The sequence below is a fragment of the Scatophagus argus genome, chromosome 1 (genome assembly GCF_020382885.2).
Source record: "Scatophagus argus isolate fScaArg1 chromosome 1, fScaArg1.pri, whole genome shotgun sequence".
NCBI classification, from domain to species: Eukaryota; Metazoa; Chordata; class Actinopteri; family Scatophagidae; genus Scatophagus; species Scatophagus argus.
Genome location: NC_058493.1, coordinates 18,203,707 through 18,220,489, shown reverse-complemented (window position 1 = coordinate 18,220,489; position 16,783 = coordinate 18,203,707). Strand labels below are relative to the sequence as shown.

The window sequence follows — 16,783 nt, the reverse complement described above, 5'->3', positions numbered from 1 at the left end:
TGTATTTGTATTTTCTCATATTGTGACATTAAAAATGGTATTTGAGATTGAAGCAATCAAAACATTTTAGTGCCATTGACTGATCATTTCTGACACTTGTACCACATGAAGTGTGAGGCGATGATTCACATTCATTGCAAACTGGTATTTGGTTAGCCATTCAGAAATCCTAAGGACTGATCTGGGTCCCTTTATTATGATGAATAAGTACAGAAATTACTAGCAGTAATTTTCTCCAAGATTTGAGGTGCTGCTTTGCTTTAATGTACGGCACACTGACATGGCACCAGTATGAGAATTCATTTTCACCTTACAGTTCTGCAGGAAAGACTGTGATAACCAGTGATAAGTAAACCAGTAATTACCGCAACAATGTCATTTAACAGCTTTATTTAAGAAAAATGAAACACATATTATTGCTCCAAAAGTCTTCACCGTAGTCGACACTGGTTGTCACACATCACTATAATAACAAATCTGTCCAAGTCACAGCTCCGCAAAGTCCTTGCAGTTGATGAGGGCTGCCAGTTACAATCACTTCTCCAGCGGAGCATAATTCAGCAGTTTCTCAATAAGATCCACATGAGAAAGCAGCATCCTCCGACAACAGTACCTCTTCAGGCCCAGGGCATCAAGGGCATCACTTAAGTGGGAGAAGGGAGGTAATGTTAGTCCTAATGCATGGCCTACAGATCACTGAATGAATAAGTAAAGCGCATGGACATTAACGCAAACAAAAGCCAGGACATCCTAAATGGCCTCCGGTAATCACTATTATTCATTCCATCATTGCATTCAAGCCTGAATGTAGCCTACTTGTAACCTTGCAGGAAATGAACGTACCCTGGGATAACTGAACTTGCTAAAAGGTTTGTTGTGTTGTATTTCTACTTGACATCTTCTAGAGAATTCTTTTGGTACAGCCAATCCAGTATAAGTTGTATATGCAAACTGTTCTGGTTTTGACTTTGGCTTATGTAAAAATCACCGTATCACTGAAATTCTTAAAATGGCACATTATTTAAAAAATGTATAATATATTATTTTTCATTTCCCAAGTTTAGTTGCTGGACACAAGATAACTCTTATTTAACTGTAAAGTTCATTCTCAGTGTATGTTTGCTGCAGGGTCTCCACATCACACTTGTATGTATGCTGAATGACTATTCCTAAATATATGAGTTATAATCCATGCTCCTAGGCCCTGCTCTTACAAATCAAACTTTCACCGAGCACAGAATTAATTTTAGTTTAAGTAGTGTCAAACTCTGCAGTGACATTTTGGCACAAACCATCACTACTAGCGTTGTGGAGATGTACTACAACGACAAAAACGAGCAGGTATTTGTCTCACCCCTCAGTATATTCGGCTTGAAGAAGGCCAAGGTATGCCTCCCACTTGTTACCCACGATCTTCCCACAAGTGAAGCAACGAATAGGGATGATCATTGTAGGAGACCTGGGGACAGAAACACATCGCCCCGTTAACACAAGGACGTAATGCTTGCAAGGTAACGAAGCTAATTAGCATTAACCAGCTTGCCTATGTTAAAGAAACCATTTCTTTTCGTACAAATAACATTGTGATTAAGACACGGAGTTGTTGTAAATGGTCTGCAAACAACAACAAACGAGTGAGCTTACAAATCAAACGCGATTCCTCCACTTGGGAAATACAGATACTACTTTAGTAAATCGGACAGCCAACGTCAATGTTTTGCTCACACTGTAGCTGTGACACTTTACAGGACGCGTTCTAGTTGAAAAGATTATCGCAAAATACGACTATTGTTACAACAGTTCCTGAACCTGCAAGTTTTAGTATTAATGTCCTTTTCTCATAGTCTGTTTGCGATATGTGATCTTAGCCACAGTGACACTGTGTGAGCTAGCCCGTAGACTGTATGCACGCGATTAGCAAAACAGTACACTGTTAGCTAACGTTAGCCGCGAGTACCATGTTGCCACGCGTTGACATAATTTGATTTTTTACCGGTAAAATCACGAAATCTAAAACACCATAGTTTAACTGATTACTCACCGTCGCCAATCTGGTTCACCTAAACCTTATATGTTGTTTTATCGCCAGCGAAATAAACTACAAGAAAGAAAGCGCCGGCAGTTTCCCTCGCTCTCTCTAGTCTAACCGGAAAAACAGCAAACTTTCAGGACCGAATCCTTCAGAATTAAAGCGTAATTTCCTTCTTCTTCTTCTTCTTCTTCTTCTTCTTCTTCTTCTTCTTCTTCTTCTTCTTTGGATAAGACAGACAAACGTAACTTCCGAAAATATTTTCGTAAATACACCCTGTTTTTACAAGGCTAGTTTTAACAAGGTGTAGCTAATAAGATTATCTTTATGATTTGTTTGTATTCATTCGATGGCATCAGCAAGGCCAGTACGGATATTGATAAGTGAAAATAGGAATACCCACAAAACATTACACACTGACAAAAATTATAAATATGTTAGCCAGCATCCCTCAAATGTGGTCATGAAAGAGCTCTTAAAAACTGTTGAATCCTAAATTTAATACAATAATACAATAATAATAAAAAAAAATAGTAGTCACATCATAAATGTGATTGTTTCAAAAACGTGAAATGTATGAAAAGTGATATTTTTAAGGTGATTATTTCTGCTGTTGAATGCTAAGTCTGTACTTCCAAATTGTCCAAAAAGAAAGAAATATTTTCTTTCACAGAAAAACAGCCATGAGCTTTGATGATGGTGCTTTTTGTTAAGGTTACTCCAAACTTATAGTATCCTCTTAGGGCCATACTACTTCAGTAAAGATTTAATCATGAAATTCACCTCATCTAAATGCTTTAAACAGTGTCAGCAGGGGCAGTATGACTTTGCTCCCTTCTCAAAAATTGGAAATGCAAATAAGAACAAATAACATTAGACATAAATCACAGAACAGAGAAAACAAAATTTAGATTTAGTTGAATTAAATTGAGCTTAATACCAAAATTCTTAAAGTAAACTGAAGAGGGTGCTCCGGCATGATAACATGCAAAAAGTATCATATATCCTTGTTATGTTGTCTGCTAATGCATATTAATCGGGCAAACTCAAATAAATGATAAGTTTCACCTCTAATTGATCGCTGAAGCTGAAGCTCTGTCTGCAATTAAATGATCCCTAATTCTGATTAATTTTAAATAGAGTGCAATCATAAATAAATAAATACTCACATGGGCTGGTTCACTGACTTTAATAAAGATTAGATTACATCCTCTTTATTTTTTACATTTAGGAATTTGAGGGCAGAGGGGAGGGTGCCTAAGGGAAATATGTTAGAAATATATCAAAAATATATCATAACCATCATTATCATCATTACAATCATCATGAACAACAAGACCATCACCACCGCCATCAGCATCAGTAACCTCAGTCATTGCCATCGTGAATATCATACATCATCATCACCAACAGTATTATTACATCATCATTTCTGTAATTTAACTTGCTACAGCACATGTGCTAAATGAGGAGTCCTATCTGAATTATTGCATTTATACGCTGTTGAAATTATGAAAATAGGATTTTTCTTCTCTTTTTTTTTCTTTTTGGTACACTGAATTGTACAATGTAAGGTGAAGTTTGTTTTTCAGTGTTGGCATACTATCTTTTGGATGTGTTCAGGGTGTTGACTATGGTGAAAGCAATGTGTCCATATAATATTTTCGGCCAGTAATGTGTAGTAAACTCATACGTACCCTTACAACTAAAATTAAATCATGTTGCATGTCATGTTGTTTTTCTGCTACCTACTTATGCAACATCCCCATGAGCTTTACATGTGAGTGGACATTATGGTGTACAGCTGTACAGATGAGTGTGGGCAGTTTTTTTCCCCCGGTTTAAGTAATCAACACAACAATAGTTCACCTACAGCCAACTTGCAGTGTATCAGCAGCCAAGGATGCTCTCATTACATAACAGTTGTTTTGAAAACAAGGAGTTTTCCTAAAGCCACATAAAAGGGGCACAGTGACGACAGAAACAACTCAAATGTTTTGGCAGCAGGCTTTAAACCTGACACTGCAACACTAATGGCTGTTCTGCTATAGCTACATCTACTGTAGGATGTAAACAGATTGAACCAGCATGGCTGTGGCTGTTCTTGTAAGACATGTTATTAATCTGTGATTTCTTTAGACTGTAAAATAAAACTTTCTTGTTCAGCAATAAGCTACTATTATTCTCTGCCACATACTGTGTATGTTTTATTCTCCAACAATCGCCTTCATCCCATTCCTTAACCACTACATGCTTATGTTTTCTGTTGATTATTTTTTTAATTGCACTGTGCCATTCCCTAGTTGACTTTTTTTCTTTTATTTGCAGGGATTGAGTGTCTGTGTTGGGAACTGAGTCCCTTCACTTAGGCACTGATTTAGTCAAAATATGTGCAATACATCAAGATGTGTATTTCCAGCATTTTTTAGGCCTACTCTTTCAATTGTCTTATTTAAAAATAAGGTAAAACCTAGAGCGACTCTGATAGTTTCAACATTATAAATACAGTTTTTCATGATTTTTTTTTTTTAGCAAAGTGAACCAAGCTCATTTCCAGTGCAAGAATGTACAAATATTGCAAGCTTATGTCAATATTTGTGCAGACTGAATTAAAAATGATAAAGCAGTTGAATAAGTTACCTTTACAGGGTTTAGGATTTTAAGCTTAGTACTACAGTGTGAGATTGTTTTTATGAAATTGATTATTACTGTTCATATGCAATATTGAAGCAATTTCATGCATATATTCTGTGTAATTATGCTCCATTTACAGCCTTGATCAAAACTTGAATGGTTTGATTCATTACAAGTGAAAGCAGGCCCCCCCAAAAAAGAAAAATGCACAGTGGCTCCCAATCCCCCACGTGTAGCCTCATAGTCTGTGAACCACTCAACAATGACACCCTATGTCATCATACAATAAATATTTCAATTTGACACAATGATTTGGTTTTAATTTCTCCTTGCCAGTAGCAACACTCCCAGCAAGACGGCTCCTGCAGCAATAACAGCACCCCCGATGAGAAAGGGTTTCAGGTGTTCCAGAGAGTCTGTGCCGCACGCCGCAGCCTCGTCACCTGCTGTTGCTTCAGCTTCGGCCGCCCCATCCTGGGGAGGAGGATACTCAGGTTCGGGGGCTGCAGGGGTAGGGTCAGCTTTGCGTGGTGCTGCCGGCTCCTTCTTCTCTGCTTTTGATGCTGCCTTGGGCGCTGGGGCCCCGGTCTTGGCCTTGGCTTCCATGGACTTCCAGGGATAGAGGTGTGGTCTGGGCAGTTAGAGTCTTTATAAGGTCAGCTCTGTGCTGCTTCACTGAGGAAAAACAGCAAACAGACACGACCAGATTATCCCTCTAAATTAGGCTCAGACATCATGTTATCTGCTCTGCTGAATGTAGAGACACTGACATAAGAGCCCCTAAAATCCACAATTCACTGTACAGCTGTGAAGCGGTCATGTGGTAGTGAGGCCTTTAGTGTGACCTTGAAGAAAGATGACATTGATGGGAACATCCGTTGCTCAGAGGACAGGGAATTGTTTATTTTGGTGTCAGCAGCTGTGACATAATCTTCCACTGAAAAAATAACGTTACGGCAGCTTCTTGTGTGAAGCGTTTCCTTCTGCTAGTTTTGTAATGGAGAAAGAGGGAATAGCACTGCAGCTGCAGAGCTTATTCATAGTTCGGAACTGAATCTCTATTTCTCTGTCCATGACAAGAGCCTAATCCAGATGCAATAACATGTAGAGAGCAAGACAGAGCTCTTCTTCTGTCTTGCTCTGTGTTTTCACTGTAAAACTACATGAGTCATGTGCTGTAAATGGAGGACAAGATGGAGGAGAGAAATAAGGACCACGGTGACTGCAAGCAAATTACTACAAACGCAAATGAGGAAAAAGAATGAAGAGGAATAAACACTACTGAAATTAAATGAAAACATCAAAGCAGCTTGCAAATTACAGATTACAGGCTGGACGTGTCTTTACGAAAATGCTTTCTATTAAAAAAATGCAGTGATGTGAAATATGGGAATTACATACCTCTTTAGTATCCCAATAAGGAGGATAAGAGATGAAGGAGTAACTGCAGCAGTCTCTAAAAGTGTCCTTAATCAAAGAAAATGAGAGAAAACGGAGAGATGGAGGACACTGAGAGCAGGAGGGAGGAGAATGAGAGAGGGAGAGGAGGAGAAACTGGGATGTACCATCTGATCCTCAAAAGAGGGGGAATTTTAATCCACACAGTTTTAAGGACTAAAGTAAAAATTCTTTCACGGAGGAAAAGCTTGCTTTTCAATTTTCTCTCTACACTTGATACATGGGTTTACATGAAAACAATTTTGTCTGGTCATTTTTTAAGTGCCACGCAGCTGGAGTGGGTATTTGGAAAATTATATTTTCACTCTTTTGTGTGTGTGTGTACTTGAACACATTTGTTTTTGAATGAAACAGTTACTGGTGTTAAACTGCTGACTTTCACAGAACAGGAATACAGATTACATAAAGTTCATTCATTGTTGTATGCTCATGTTAAAGCTTAAAATACAGCCAACACAGTGATGAGTCTCTCTCTCTCTTTCCCATCCATTCACTTTGCCCCACCTGCACATACCACAATGACACCACCACTGGTTATTATCTTCTGTCTGTTTCCGTAAAACATTTTCAGTCATTTACAAGAAAATGTGTTATATTTTATGTGTGGCTCTCTGACTTCCTTCACAGATATTTCTTATATGTGAGGGAAGTATCCCGCATCAACTTTGCCTCTGTATACATAAAGCTTCTATATAATGTGAGAAATGTTACATTATTGTATACATTGCAAATAGGCAGAGTGACAAGCCTTCTGTTATCAGTCTGCTCATATATATTTATCAAAATGAATCCTGTTGCAACTCACACACACCAATTACGGACAGCACTGACTGGCGACCAGTCCAGGGTGTACCCCGCCTCTCGGCCGTAGTCAGCTGGGATAGGCTCCAGCTCCCCGCGACCCTGAAGGATAAGCGGTATAGAAAATAGATGGTGAATCACAGACAGTTTTGATTCTATTTTTAAGTTTCAAAAGATGTCTGTCAAATAACCCCGAGCCCTGAGGTCAGCAAGTTGTGGTCGGAAGTGAGAAATCCCTTTAACCGTATATGGCCAAGTGTTCTGATAAGGGTTTTCTCGTTCATTTGATATATTCCTACCAGACTGTTGGCAAAGGTGTCTTTTGTTCGACTACATTTTTCACAGATGACACTACATCTATTTTCATGTGTACATTTTATGACATGACGCGCATCCACGCCCAATATACGTCTTTCCAAAGAATATTGTTCTGTCAAGATAGTAATCGGTAAAGTCCGGAGTTGACTTTCAGATGCGTTGGCCTACTGGGTGAACACAATAAATAACCAAAATTATCTGAGACAACGTGATATCGAAAATCAAGCATAAAAGTCGCCACCCTTTTTATGTCAGTTAATATCTTCTCACTGAGAGCGGCTTTGAAATACTTCTTAATTTAACATAATCATCATAAACGTAATCATTTGGGTAGTAATTTAAAGCTAGCCGATAAGCCACATGGAATGAATTGATTTGATAGTTTTACTCATTTATTTGAATACGTTTTGGACAAAAGTTTTGCTTCTAATTTGTGTTTATTTACCGCACAAGTTACGCTTTGCCTGCATCACTATTTCGTCGCTGTGGTAACGAACTTCAATGTGGGTAAATAAACATTACACTGCGCATGCGTATTGATACGATCGGAACCCAAATCAAACACTTAAACATTTGTCTGCTATCTTTAACAAGCAGCAGTCAAAGCAGACCCCTTCTTCAAACGCAACTAAACAAGCAAAAGAGTAGCCTATAAAACCCCCCTCCCGTGGGGATCTTTCATGGTGACTTCGGAAAGTGGGGGCGGTTTACTCTCGAAAAACACATCTCTCTTTGGATCAGTTGCTCATTCCTTGATATTCACAAACCACCAGTGGCGCTCTTTCTCCGCAGGATCCCCAAAGTGTCTGCGGTCTGCCATTTACAACAACGAGTCAGGTGTGCGTAAACGGAACGTTGTATGGGATTTACGCAGCCAAACACGGAAAGGGAATAGCGAATTCGCACGTAATTTGTGGGAGAAATGTCCAAGGGGTTGGGCCAAATCAGATCCTCGGGAAATGCTCCCTCCTTTGGGCTGCCGTCCGTGCTGGGGTTCGTGATTTGTCCGGCGGATGGCACACACAAGCCACTGACTCCAGCGTGAGAAGAGAAAGGCTCGTAATTTTTCGTTAAACCCGAGGCACTGTTATCATCTGTGGATAAGCTCCGACGGAGGGACATGAAAACGACCCACACTCAGTGAAATGCCTCGGCCGACGACGTGTTGCAGTTAAGAGAACCGAACCGTCAACCTCTGGCGGCTTGAAAACGACCGTGTGATTGATTACGCTTTTTGATGGCATGCATCAGGTCTGGCTGACACCCGACAGTTAACCGAGCAACCTCCGGCTTTTTGATGTCTCCGAGTCCATTCATCCTGCTGTTGTAATGACGTCTGTACGGTTATTCTAATTCTGTCGGTGAGACATTTGTGAATCCACCCCACACCCCACCCCAGCCCCCTAACCCTGAACCGGTAACGGTGAGAGCGAGGCTGAGGCGGGTCGGCAGTCGGAAGGATATGGGAGAGCGAGCGGAACCGATGCAGTGGGTCTTGGCAAGGCATCGTCAAAATTCAGGTAAGCAGCAGCAGTTACCGGTTGAGGGCACTGACAGTCTGACCGATTCTCTTAGTTGTATGCACATGCAGGGGCTGAGCCAGACCGCCGCGGCAGGGACGAGCTGTGACCCGGCTTCTCAGCCCATGTTTTAGTTCTGGTTTGAGACACATTTCGTAGGCCACATCCACATTATAGAGCTAGGCCCGCAGGATGGCACTTTAAGCAGCTGTCCTGATTTAAATGAGATTAGACACAACCGCCGCTGTTGCCAATCGACTTGTTGGAATCACACATTTTGAAGCAGTTGCACATGGCAAACACCTCGGGATAGTAACTATAGTTTCACTGGTTGGGTTTTGTGTATTTATTAGTTATTTTACAGTAAATTTACTGTCTAGTGTCAAAGTGATGACAAGTGCCAATCACAAGTTACAAGTGATGTGACAGTTTCTTAGTTGGTGTAAAGCGCCAGCACCCAAGACTGTCCAGCTGAGGTAAGTAAATTACCAGTGTTGGTGTTGACTTAATTTTATACTTATTTATTAGCTAAATGATCTGCTCTTTTCATTAGGCCTACTAGAATGAGACTAGACAAACCAAACTTGAATCTTAACCTATTCATAATTCAGATCCTGTGCTGTTAGTTGGGCAGCAGGCTGGATGACATGCCTCCCTTTTAAAAAAAATAAAAAAGGACCTGGCACAGCCACAGTAAGAAGAATGTCACACCTGTTTATCATCCACACTGAGAATATTTCACTGATAATTTGGGCCCCGCTTTTCTCACGACTTCCAGTTGTGGATGCTGTTTGTCATTATGCTCGCGCCACTCAAAGTGCAAATGCCTTCTGCATAAATGAACACCTCTCAGGACTTTGAATAATGATGATATGATATTCCATTTCAGCAAAGGAGAATGAGGGGGGGAAAACATGTAAAATGTTATTCTCTGAACATACGGAAGTCTAGATCTGTTGTTGTCTCCTGTTTTATGGCAGCTGAATAAGTTTGTTGTGAGCAGAGGCATCAACTGTTTATGACACACAGATGAGTGCTGCACTGTCTCCCAGCTTTTACTTTTTACACCTTTTTATTTTGATTTGCACTGCACCGCGTCCTGCCTCTTTCCTTAAGCCTGTCAAGCGCAGACGAGTTTATAGAAGACATTTATCACATTTAAAGAAAGAAAGAAACCAAAATCAACTCAAGCCCTGCAATGTTGTGCTGCATCAACACCAGTGTTTATACTTGGTTCTGTTGTAACCCTGTAGGCTTCAGTCCTAGTGGAAACCAAGTGCCTCCAGGGAGTCCCGGCAGATGCAGTGTGTTGTCTTTCTGTTTTCCAAAACGTTGTATGTGACCTCTCCTTGTGCCAGAAAACTCATCCGCTCTGCTCTAACGTTGCTGAATTATTTTTGATTATTTGGTTTAGCAGACCCTAGTGGCGGCGTTTACAGGTAGTTAAGGAGCTACGCTGCTTTGGAATGAAGCAATAGCAAAGTGGTTCATTTTGTACCATTTTGAGTGTCGTGGTCCCGCAGTAACCAGTGTCAGTAGTGATAGAACCAATCTGTGACATAAGTTTGATTTAAAAAGTAACTTTTAACAAGTTGTTGGCCTAAACTCAACAGCCCGTCTGTATTGTTGTGTCGTGTCACGATGATGTGTAGGTGAGTGCTTGTGAAAAAGAGTAATGGACGTTTCATCTTTTAGGAAGAGCTCCATTCCAGGAATTGATAGAAGATTTAGATTAGGACAGCGTAGTGGCAAGAATCTGGCAGTACGATTCTGTCATGATGCAGGGGTTACGATTCAATACATTGTGATATATTGCATTACGGTAACAATCTGTAATCAGTGTCAGTGTAAACCCAAACGACCTGTGTCATTTGGGTTTACATTAGCCATCTGCGCTTTCTTCTTCCCGTTTCAGTTGACGTTACATTGAAGTGTTCCCCTCAAAAGCCAAGATATAGATTACAACACTGCTGTCTAGTGGTTGAAGGTTTGTACTCAAGTGTATTGATGTCTTCTTATACTCCAAACAGATATAGTAGCTCGACTGAGGAGCAATTTGAGTGAGACTTTGCATTTTATTAATACTGCAAATTCAGCGCAGGCATGAATTTAATTCTTTGTCTGAGGCAATGAGTCCATAGAAAATGAGAATACTCTAAAAGTATTATACATTGTACCCCGGGGTCCTTAAAAATCAAATTCATTTTGTTGTCTGTGAGCAGAGTACATGTTGGCATAAAAGGCATCTTTTATTTCTGCAAAACATGTTATTTGGAAAGCAGTATTTTGATAACATATTTATTTCTTTGAAATGGGCTGAAAATTATTTTATTCTCAAAATGTGGATTCATTTGTCACAGGTGGAGAATGAAATGTTTATGAGATAACAAGTCAATAAACATTTTTAAGTTCGCAGTTGCTGATAAGCCTTCATTGGAACCAGTCCATATGCAAGATCTTTGCAATGTCTTGTGGAGATCTAGACTCCATGGCATGCATCTTAATTTCAGACTTAGCAATGCATCATGGGACAGGTAATCCAAGTAAGCTTTGCATGCCACTGTGTGTGCTGCGTTTCCCCTCCCAGACAGACAGCGTGATGTATTGCAAAATCTAGAATCTGCATAACTGAAATCATGTGATTCTGCAGTGAAGCCATTAAGAGACAGCTGTTCAAGACAAGTGTGTGAAAATTTAAAGTACCACAATACATTCAGCACTCTGCTGAGAACCTGTGGCTGCAGTAGTGTGTTGCATGGACAAAACTACTGCAGTCGTTTTCAGTACCTGACCTGATTCAGATCTATACGTGGTTTGTGGCAGCAAGCCATAGACAGGTTGGCAGAGCGCATATGTTACCACCCCAACACATAAAAACAACATTCATGCATACACAAACACACGCATACACACACATATACAATCAGCAGTGCACATACTATCACAGAGAAGAGAAAATGGAGTGGGAAGAGGTGAAAGGGATTGAGTGGGTGGCAGTGGGAGAAAAAGATGGAGAAAGAGGCAGAGGGAGAGTAGGAGTGAGTGGCACATGGCTTTCAGTCTAAAAAAAGATGAGCAACACGAAACCAAAACCAGAATCTGGATTAGCTAGATAAAGAAGAGGAGGGAGACAGGAGAAGGCTCGAGGAGAAAATGTAGGTTTCCTCTGCACCGAAAATGGTGCAGATGCACACACATGCTCAGTTTCATGCTCATAAATGTCCTCTAAAATATGAATACTGAATGAGCATGTGGGTTGAAGGAGAAGAAGGAGAGAGCGTGAGGATGGGAAAACAGAAGATGAGAAAGGCAGAGGGTGAGATTCTTGAGGATGGACAGAACGCTGCTGTAATGTGACAGAATAGGGAGAGACAGGATCATTAGAGACAGCAGGAGCAGAGCCAGGGATGTGACAAATACTGGAGACAATCTTGATCTGAGCAGAACGTAACACTGACCCAGGCAGAAAAAGAGAGAGACTGGAACAGATGGATGTATGACAGAGAGCAGGAGACGAAGACATTTGGGACTATGCTGCAGTTGTACCAACCCGGCATAACCTCGTCATTCTCTGTAGTCGGTTCCCTCAAGCAAATATTTAGCATTTCTTGTTGATTGTTACTGATTCTGCCACCATAACGAGCGAGGAAGCAGCTATAGCAGATTTGTGCTATAGTTGACCCTTTGTCACATGTAACACCATGGATATTACAAACATGATGCCATGAATATCACATATTAATGTGAGTCTCATTCAACCTTGTATATGAGATTTTCAATATATTCCCAACATGGAGACTCTCACATATGCATATGGCGTTTCGCCTTTGTTACCAAAGCAACATCCTTATATCTTGAGTGTACATAGGTCATGGAATTTAAGACCTTGTTTTGTTAACGTGACTGGAGTTTATTGACCTACGTTTCTTCAGTCACACCTTAGTTTACACAGATTGTCTAGTACACTCCAGTTGCCGTGAGTGAAAGCTGCTGTGTGCTGACATTTAGAGACACTTTGTGCAAAGAGTGGCACTTATAACCGAGCACAAGTTAAGAGTCACACCCCCTGCTGATTATTGTCTGCAACTGTTTTCTACTGTATCTGTTGGCTAAAGATGAACAGAATATAGAAATGTAATACTGTAGCATGTATTTACTGTCTTTCTCAGCTGTGTCTGCTCGGAAATTTCACTTCAGAAATGGAATCGATGTTTGTGAAATGTTTCGTCAAAGCATTTTGATCCAGCGGGACTGCTGAAGAAGAGGTGAGGTCACTTGTCAAAATGTGATGTTCATTAAAGCACACGTTAGGGACTGGATGTTTGTCATCGGAGCATGCTCAATGCGTCAGAGGAGAGCAGCATGCCAGTTTTGTGTGGACATCCACGAAAACTGACACAGTTTCAGAATGATATCAAATAGTATCTCTAACCTGACAAAACAGGGGATACAATGTTTCATGCTTGTTTTAATCAAGTGCAGCAACGTGTGCAACATATTGCTACACTGAAAAAAAGAAAAGCAGCTGTTGTTTGTGGCTGTGCCATCATGTATCTGTTCAAACTGTAATCTTAAACACAAATAGTCTTGAAGGGATGCTGTCTTTTGAGTGTCAAACAATCCTTACCTTTAGGCCTGAAAGTTGTCTGTCAGTAAAATGGATTCCAACACCGTGGTGACATGTTTTCACAGCAAAAAAGGTATCAAAGCACCCATAGAAACTTCTTAAATCACCGTTGCATTAATTCCCTGCTGTCCGTGCATGCTCGGTGTGGTGTGTAATTGTAGAGTTTCACAGTGACACAGCAAAGCAGAAGCTGTGTATTTGGGGGGATTCAGTACTGAATGGTTTCAGGAGGATTTTGTTGGTGATTTTGGTGTTGACTTTTTCCAGCGTGAAAAACTGGCCACTGTTGGAACTCAGTGTAACTGACAGAAGTCAAGATGAGGGTGAGGAAACGGCAACCTTTGCACAGTGGCCTTTGAAGCCTACAGAGGGCGATTGTTTGACTCTAAAAATATACTGCAGGTTATTGTTGGATTATCACTTTGAAAGGTACCTCGTGATAATGTTGAGGTTTGAGCATATCTGTTTATATTTAATTAATCACCTGTAAGACCAGTTTTGTTCTCTTTTGGAGGGGGGTGGTGGGGTGGCATTTGCTAGACAAAGTAAATGTTCTTTTTGATATGATATGCAACCACTATATGTTTGAATATATTTCTAGAACTATTAAAATTATGTCAAAATATGGTTGTACACATGACTACTTATCATCACATCACTTGTGATCCACTATAAGTGACACTCTGCATGTGCCTGAGTTTTCTTCTCCTTCTTCTTCTTCTTCTTATTGTTATTGTTATTTTTTTTTTTACTGTGTTGGGTAATTCTCTGGGCATCAGCCTTTGGGTTGTCGGCTTGTAGCCCCCAGCCAATAACAGTACGCAGGATGTGAGGTCAGACTCTAGGCTGAAAATGCAGCCACCAGGTTACATTGATGAGTTGGTCTCTTTCTTCTGCTCTGTTTGTGTCATGGATTTATAAAGAGCTGCAGGTGTGTGTGCTTGATGTGCGCTTTTTCTGAATTAACACAAAATCCAACAAGGTGCCACCTTCCTGCAGGGTTGTTACAGAAGTGTGGGTGTATGATCGTAACCGTCATTGAACATTCAGAAAACTTTATTTCTCTGATTCTCTGTTTTGTTGTTGCCAATGCTTGCGCCCTATCTTTATTCACTGTCTAGCTCGCTCAATCATCGCTGCTTTCTTCCGGCCGGGGAGGTAGGGGTCAACCTGCAGCTTTTGCCGTAATCCTGCCGGCAACCACATGAGCCAGACCGAAAACATAACCACTTTGGTTGTGGAGGTAACAAGGAGGCTGTAACCAGCGGGCTGTTGGTGTTGCTGCTGCAGCAGACCTGCTGAGAGTGAGAGTTGGAAACTAAAACACCTCCTGCTTGTCATGTTGTGATCTGCGTGTTTTCTGTAAAACAGGGAATATAGAACGATGTTGGGTCCAGTTGGGACTCCAGTTTGCAGAGTTCAAATTCAGTTCATTATCCGTATCTACCTGAGGAACAAAGTATTGATACAGTGTGTTATCATTAGACCAGTGAGAACAGTTGGGTTTATCTTTCACCTTTTATTGGCAGAGGTGGATATGAGCATCCACTGATGGAATGAGAATGGATTTTATTTCTATTTTTTTAAAGTACCTATAGTTCCTGTGCAAGTAAAAATAGGATTATTTTGAATGTTACAGGGTTTTGATGCTGTGCTGCATGCCTCTGCTTGTTTCAATAAGTTCACGTCAAAGACAAAGCCATAATAACAGACGAGGAGCCCTGTCATTGTTGTCGCTGCATCACGTGGACGCGGGCCTGGGCCTGGCACACACTAGCACTGTGTGAGGAGCACAAAAGCATTGCTCACATGCAGGAATATGTCACAGTCTTTTCACAAAACGCGTGTCAATGTAGAATCAGACGGAGTCACTAGCTCAGGTTGAGAGTCGAGAGCATGCACGACTCATGCTGTGCATTGAAAGCACAATATTAGCAGCGTCAGGGACAGCAGCTCAGTCTAGAGATGTCTTTGTAGCAGAATTGCCCAAAAGGTCAGGTTTTAGACCTTTAAACACATTTGATCTCAGGTTACAAGCAGCAGGGTGTGTGGTGTATGCCAGCTTCAGGTGCTGAACTCAGTGTATTCTTTGCTTGAGAGGTTTAGAAATTGTTTGAAATCCCAAATTCAAACAGCTGGAAGTTTGTGTCTCCTACAAGCTATTCTCTCAACATCAATAAAGGACTGACTTGACATTGACTTTAATCCTGACTGCATTATCAAGTAAATCCCGGAAAGTACCCTTTGAATTATATGAGCAAATATGTTATTCCAATTAATATCCACAGTAATATAGAAGTTGTGGATAATTGGATTGTGTAAATTGTATTGTATTTACTGTCACACCCGTAATTATAATAGCCGTGCAGGCTATGAAGACTTACTTTGCTGAGGGACATTGATGTGCCTTCAAAATGTAAAGGAAAAAGATTGAAAAATGTTCATTTAAAAAAAATTATGGAACCACAAAATGCCAGTTCATCTTGTATGGTAGCCAGCTTCAATTGTGTTTATGTTGCACTGTGGTCAAAAGGACTTGATTTTTCTTTTTCAGATGATCTCAACCATAGTCAGAACAGTGGTACTTATGTAGACTATGCCTTGTAAAATAAAATAAGAACACCAGTAGTGCATATTTAAACTAAACTTTAAAGGTCCTGATAGTGTTATTGATTCCCCCCCTCATTGTCTTTCTCTTTTGGTCAGCTACTCCTCATGTTGACTGGATTTCCAAGAGTTTAATTCACAATAAAATTAAACGTTCAGGTGTTCCTTGAACTATTCATAATTATGGCTTTTTAAGTGAAGCGAATGCATGCCGTGAAAGTGGCATTAGTCAGCTATATCTGTCAGAAGGTGTGTAATTTTGCTGCGTGCAGGTTTTGAAATAATGTGTTGTCATAAATTACAGTCCAGTTAGGGTTTAACATGGCGTTTTTTTAAAATACTGTATATTATTAATATTTAATATTATTGCTGAGAAAAGAGATGCAGCAATCTTTTTAGGATAAGATTTGGTTGTATTGGTCTACTGTATGAAGCATTGGTCGAAGGTTGCAGCTCGGTTTACTTGCACATTAAACCATTCATCTCTGTCATTTCAACACAGTTGGTATGATTATAAATCGTTAGCATTTCACAGTGGCGATAGAAGTCTAAGTGCTTCTGCTAATGTCTACAGTAGAAGCCAAACAGCACCATTAATAGGCTAACATCCCCTGGGTTGATGGATGGGAAAGCCCTTGAGGAGGCAACTGCTATTAGAGAGCATGTTGGGTGGAGACATTTACTGATGGACCTGAGTCGTCTTCCATGAATTGAGGCTAGCAGGGCTGATCTCGTTGGAGGTCAGTGCTGATTAGTTGTACACAGCTCTGATTACAAGAGTGATAGGCT

General features: G+C 40.5%; 2 protein-coding genes and 1 long non-coding RNA gene across 7 annotated transcripts in view; 1 reads left to right on the top strand and 2 right to left on the bottom strand.

The window, feature by feature from the left end:
* Nucleotides 1–373: 373 nt before the first annotated feature.
* On the bottom strand, nt 374–2,197 carry polr2l (RNA polymerase II, I and III subunit L). Its single transcript, XM_046388592.1, has 3 exons — nt 2,042–2,197; nt 1,355–1,459; nt 374–643 (listed from the first exon to the last, which is right to left on the bottom strand). The coding sequence occupies exons 2-3, from the start codon at nt 1,447–1,449 to the stop codon at nt 535–537; spliced, it is 204 nt and encodes a 67-aa protein (XP_046244548.1). The 5' UTR covers nt 1,450–1,459; nt 2,042–2,197; the 3' UTR covers nt 374–534.
* A 1,005-nt stretch (nt 2,198–3,202) lies between these two features.
* Nucleotides 3,203–6,200, bottom strand: LOC124058955. Its single transcript, XR_006843343.1, has 2 exons — nt 6,065–6,200; nt 3,203–5,338 (listed from the first exon to the last, which is right to left on the bottom strand). It is a non-coding gene; the product is annotated as an uncharacterized LOC124058955 (long non-coding RNA).
* Nucleotides 6,201–7,981: 1,781 nt separating this feature from the next.
* Nucleotides 7,982–16,783, top strand: part of dagla (diacylglycerol lipase, alpha) — a 31,874-nt gene continuing 23,072 nt past the window's right edge. For 3 of the 5 annotated variants that reach the window (XM_046388513.1, XM_046388505.1, XM_046388487.1), the window contains exon 1: nt 7,982–8,760. The gene's annotated coding sequence lies outside the window, so the exon portion shown is untranslated. The other 2 variants (XM_046388522.1, XM_046388496.1) reach the window with 2 other exon arrangements.

Excerpts from the sequence above, each read along its gene's own strand:
- polr2l (XM_046388592.1), bottom strand. The coding sequence starts at position 1,449 with ATGATCATCCCTATTCGTTGCTTCACTTGTGGGAAGATCGTGGGTAAC. Across the intron at positions 644-1,354 it reads CAAGCCGAATATACTGAGGG|TGATGCCCTTGATGCCCTGG; the intron begins GTGAGACAAATA and ends CTCCCACTTAAG.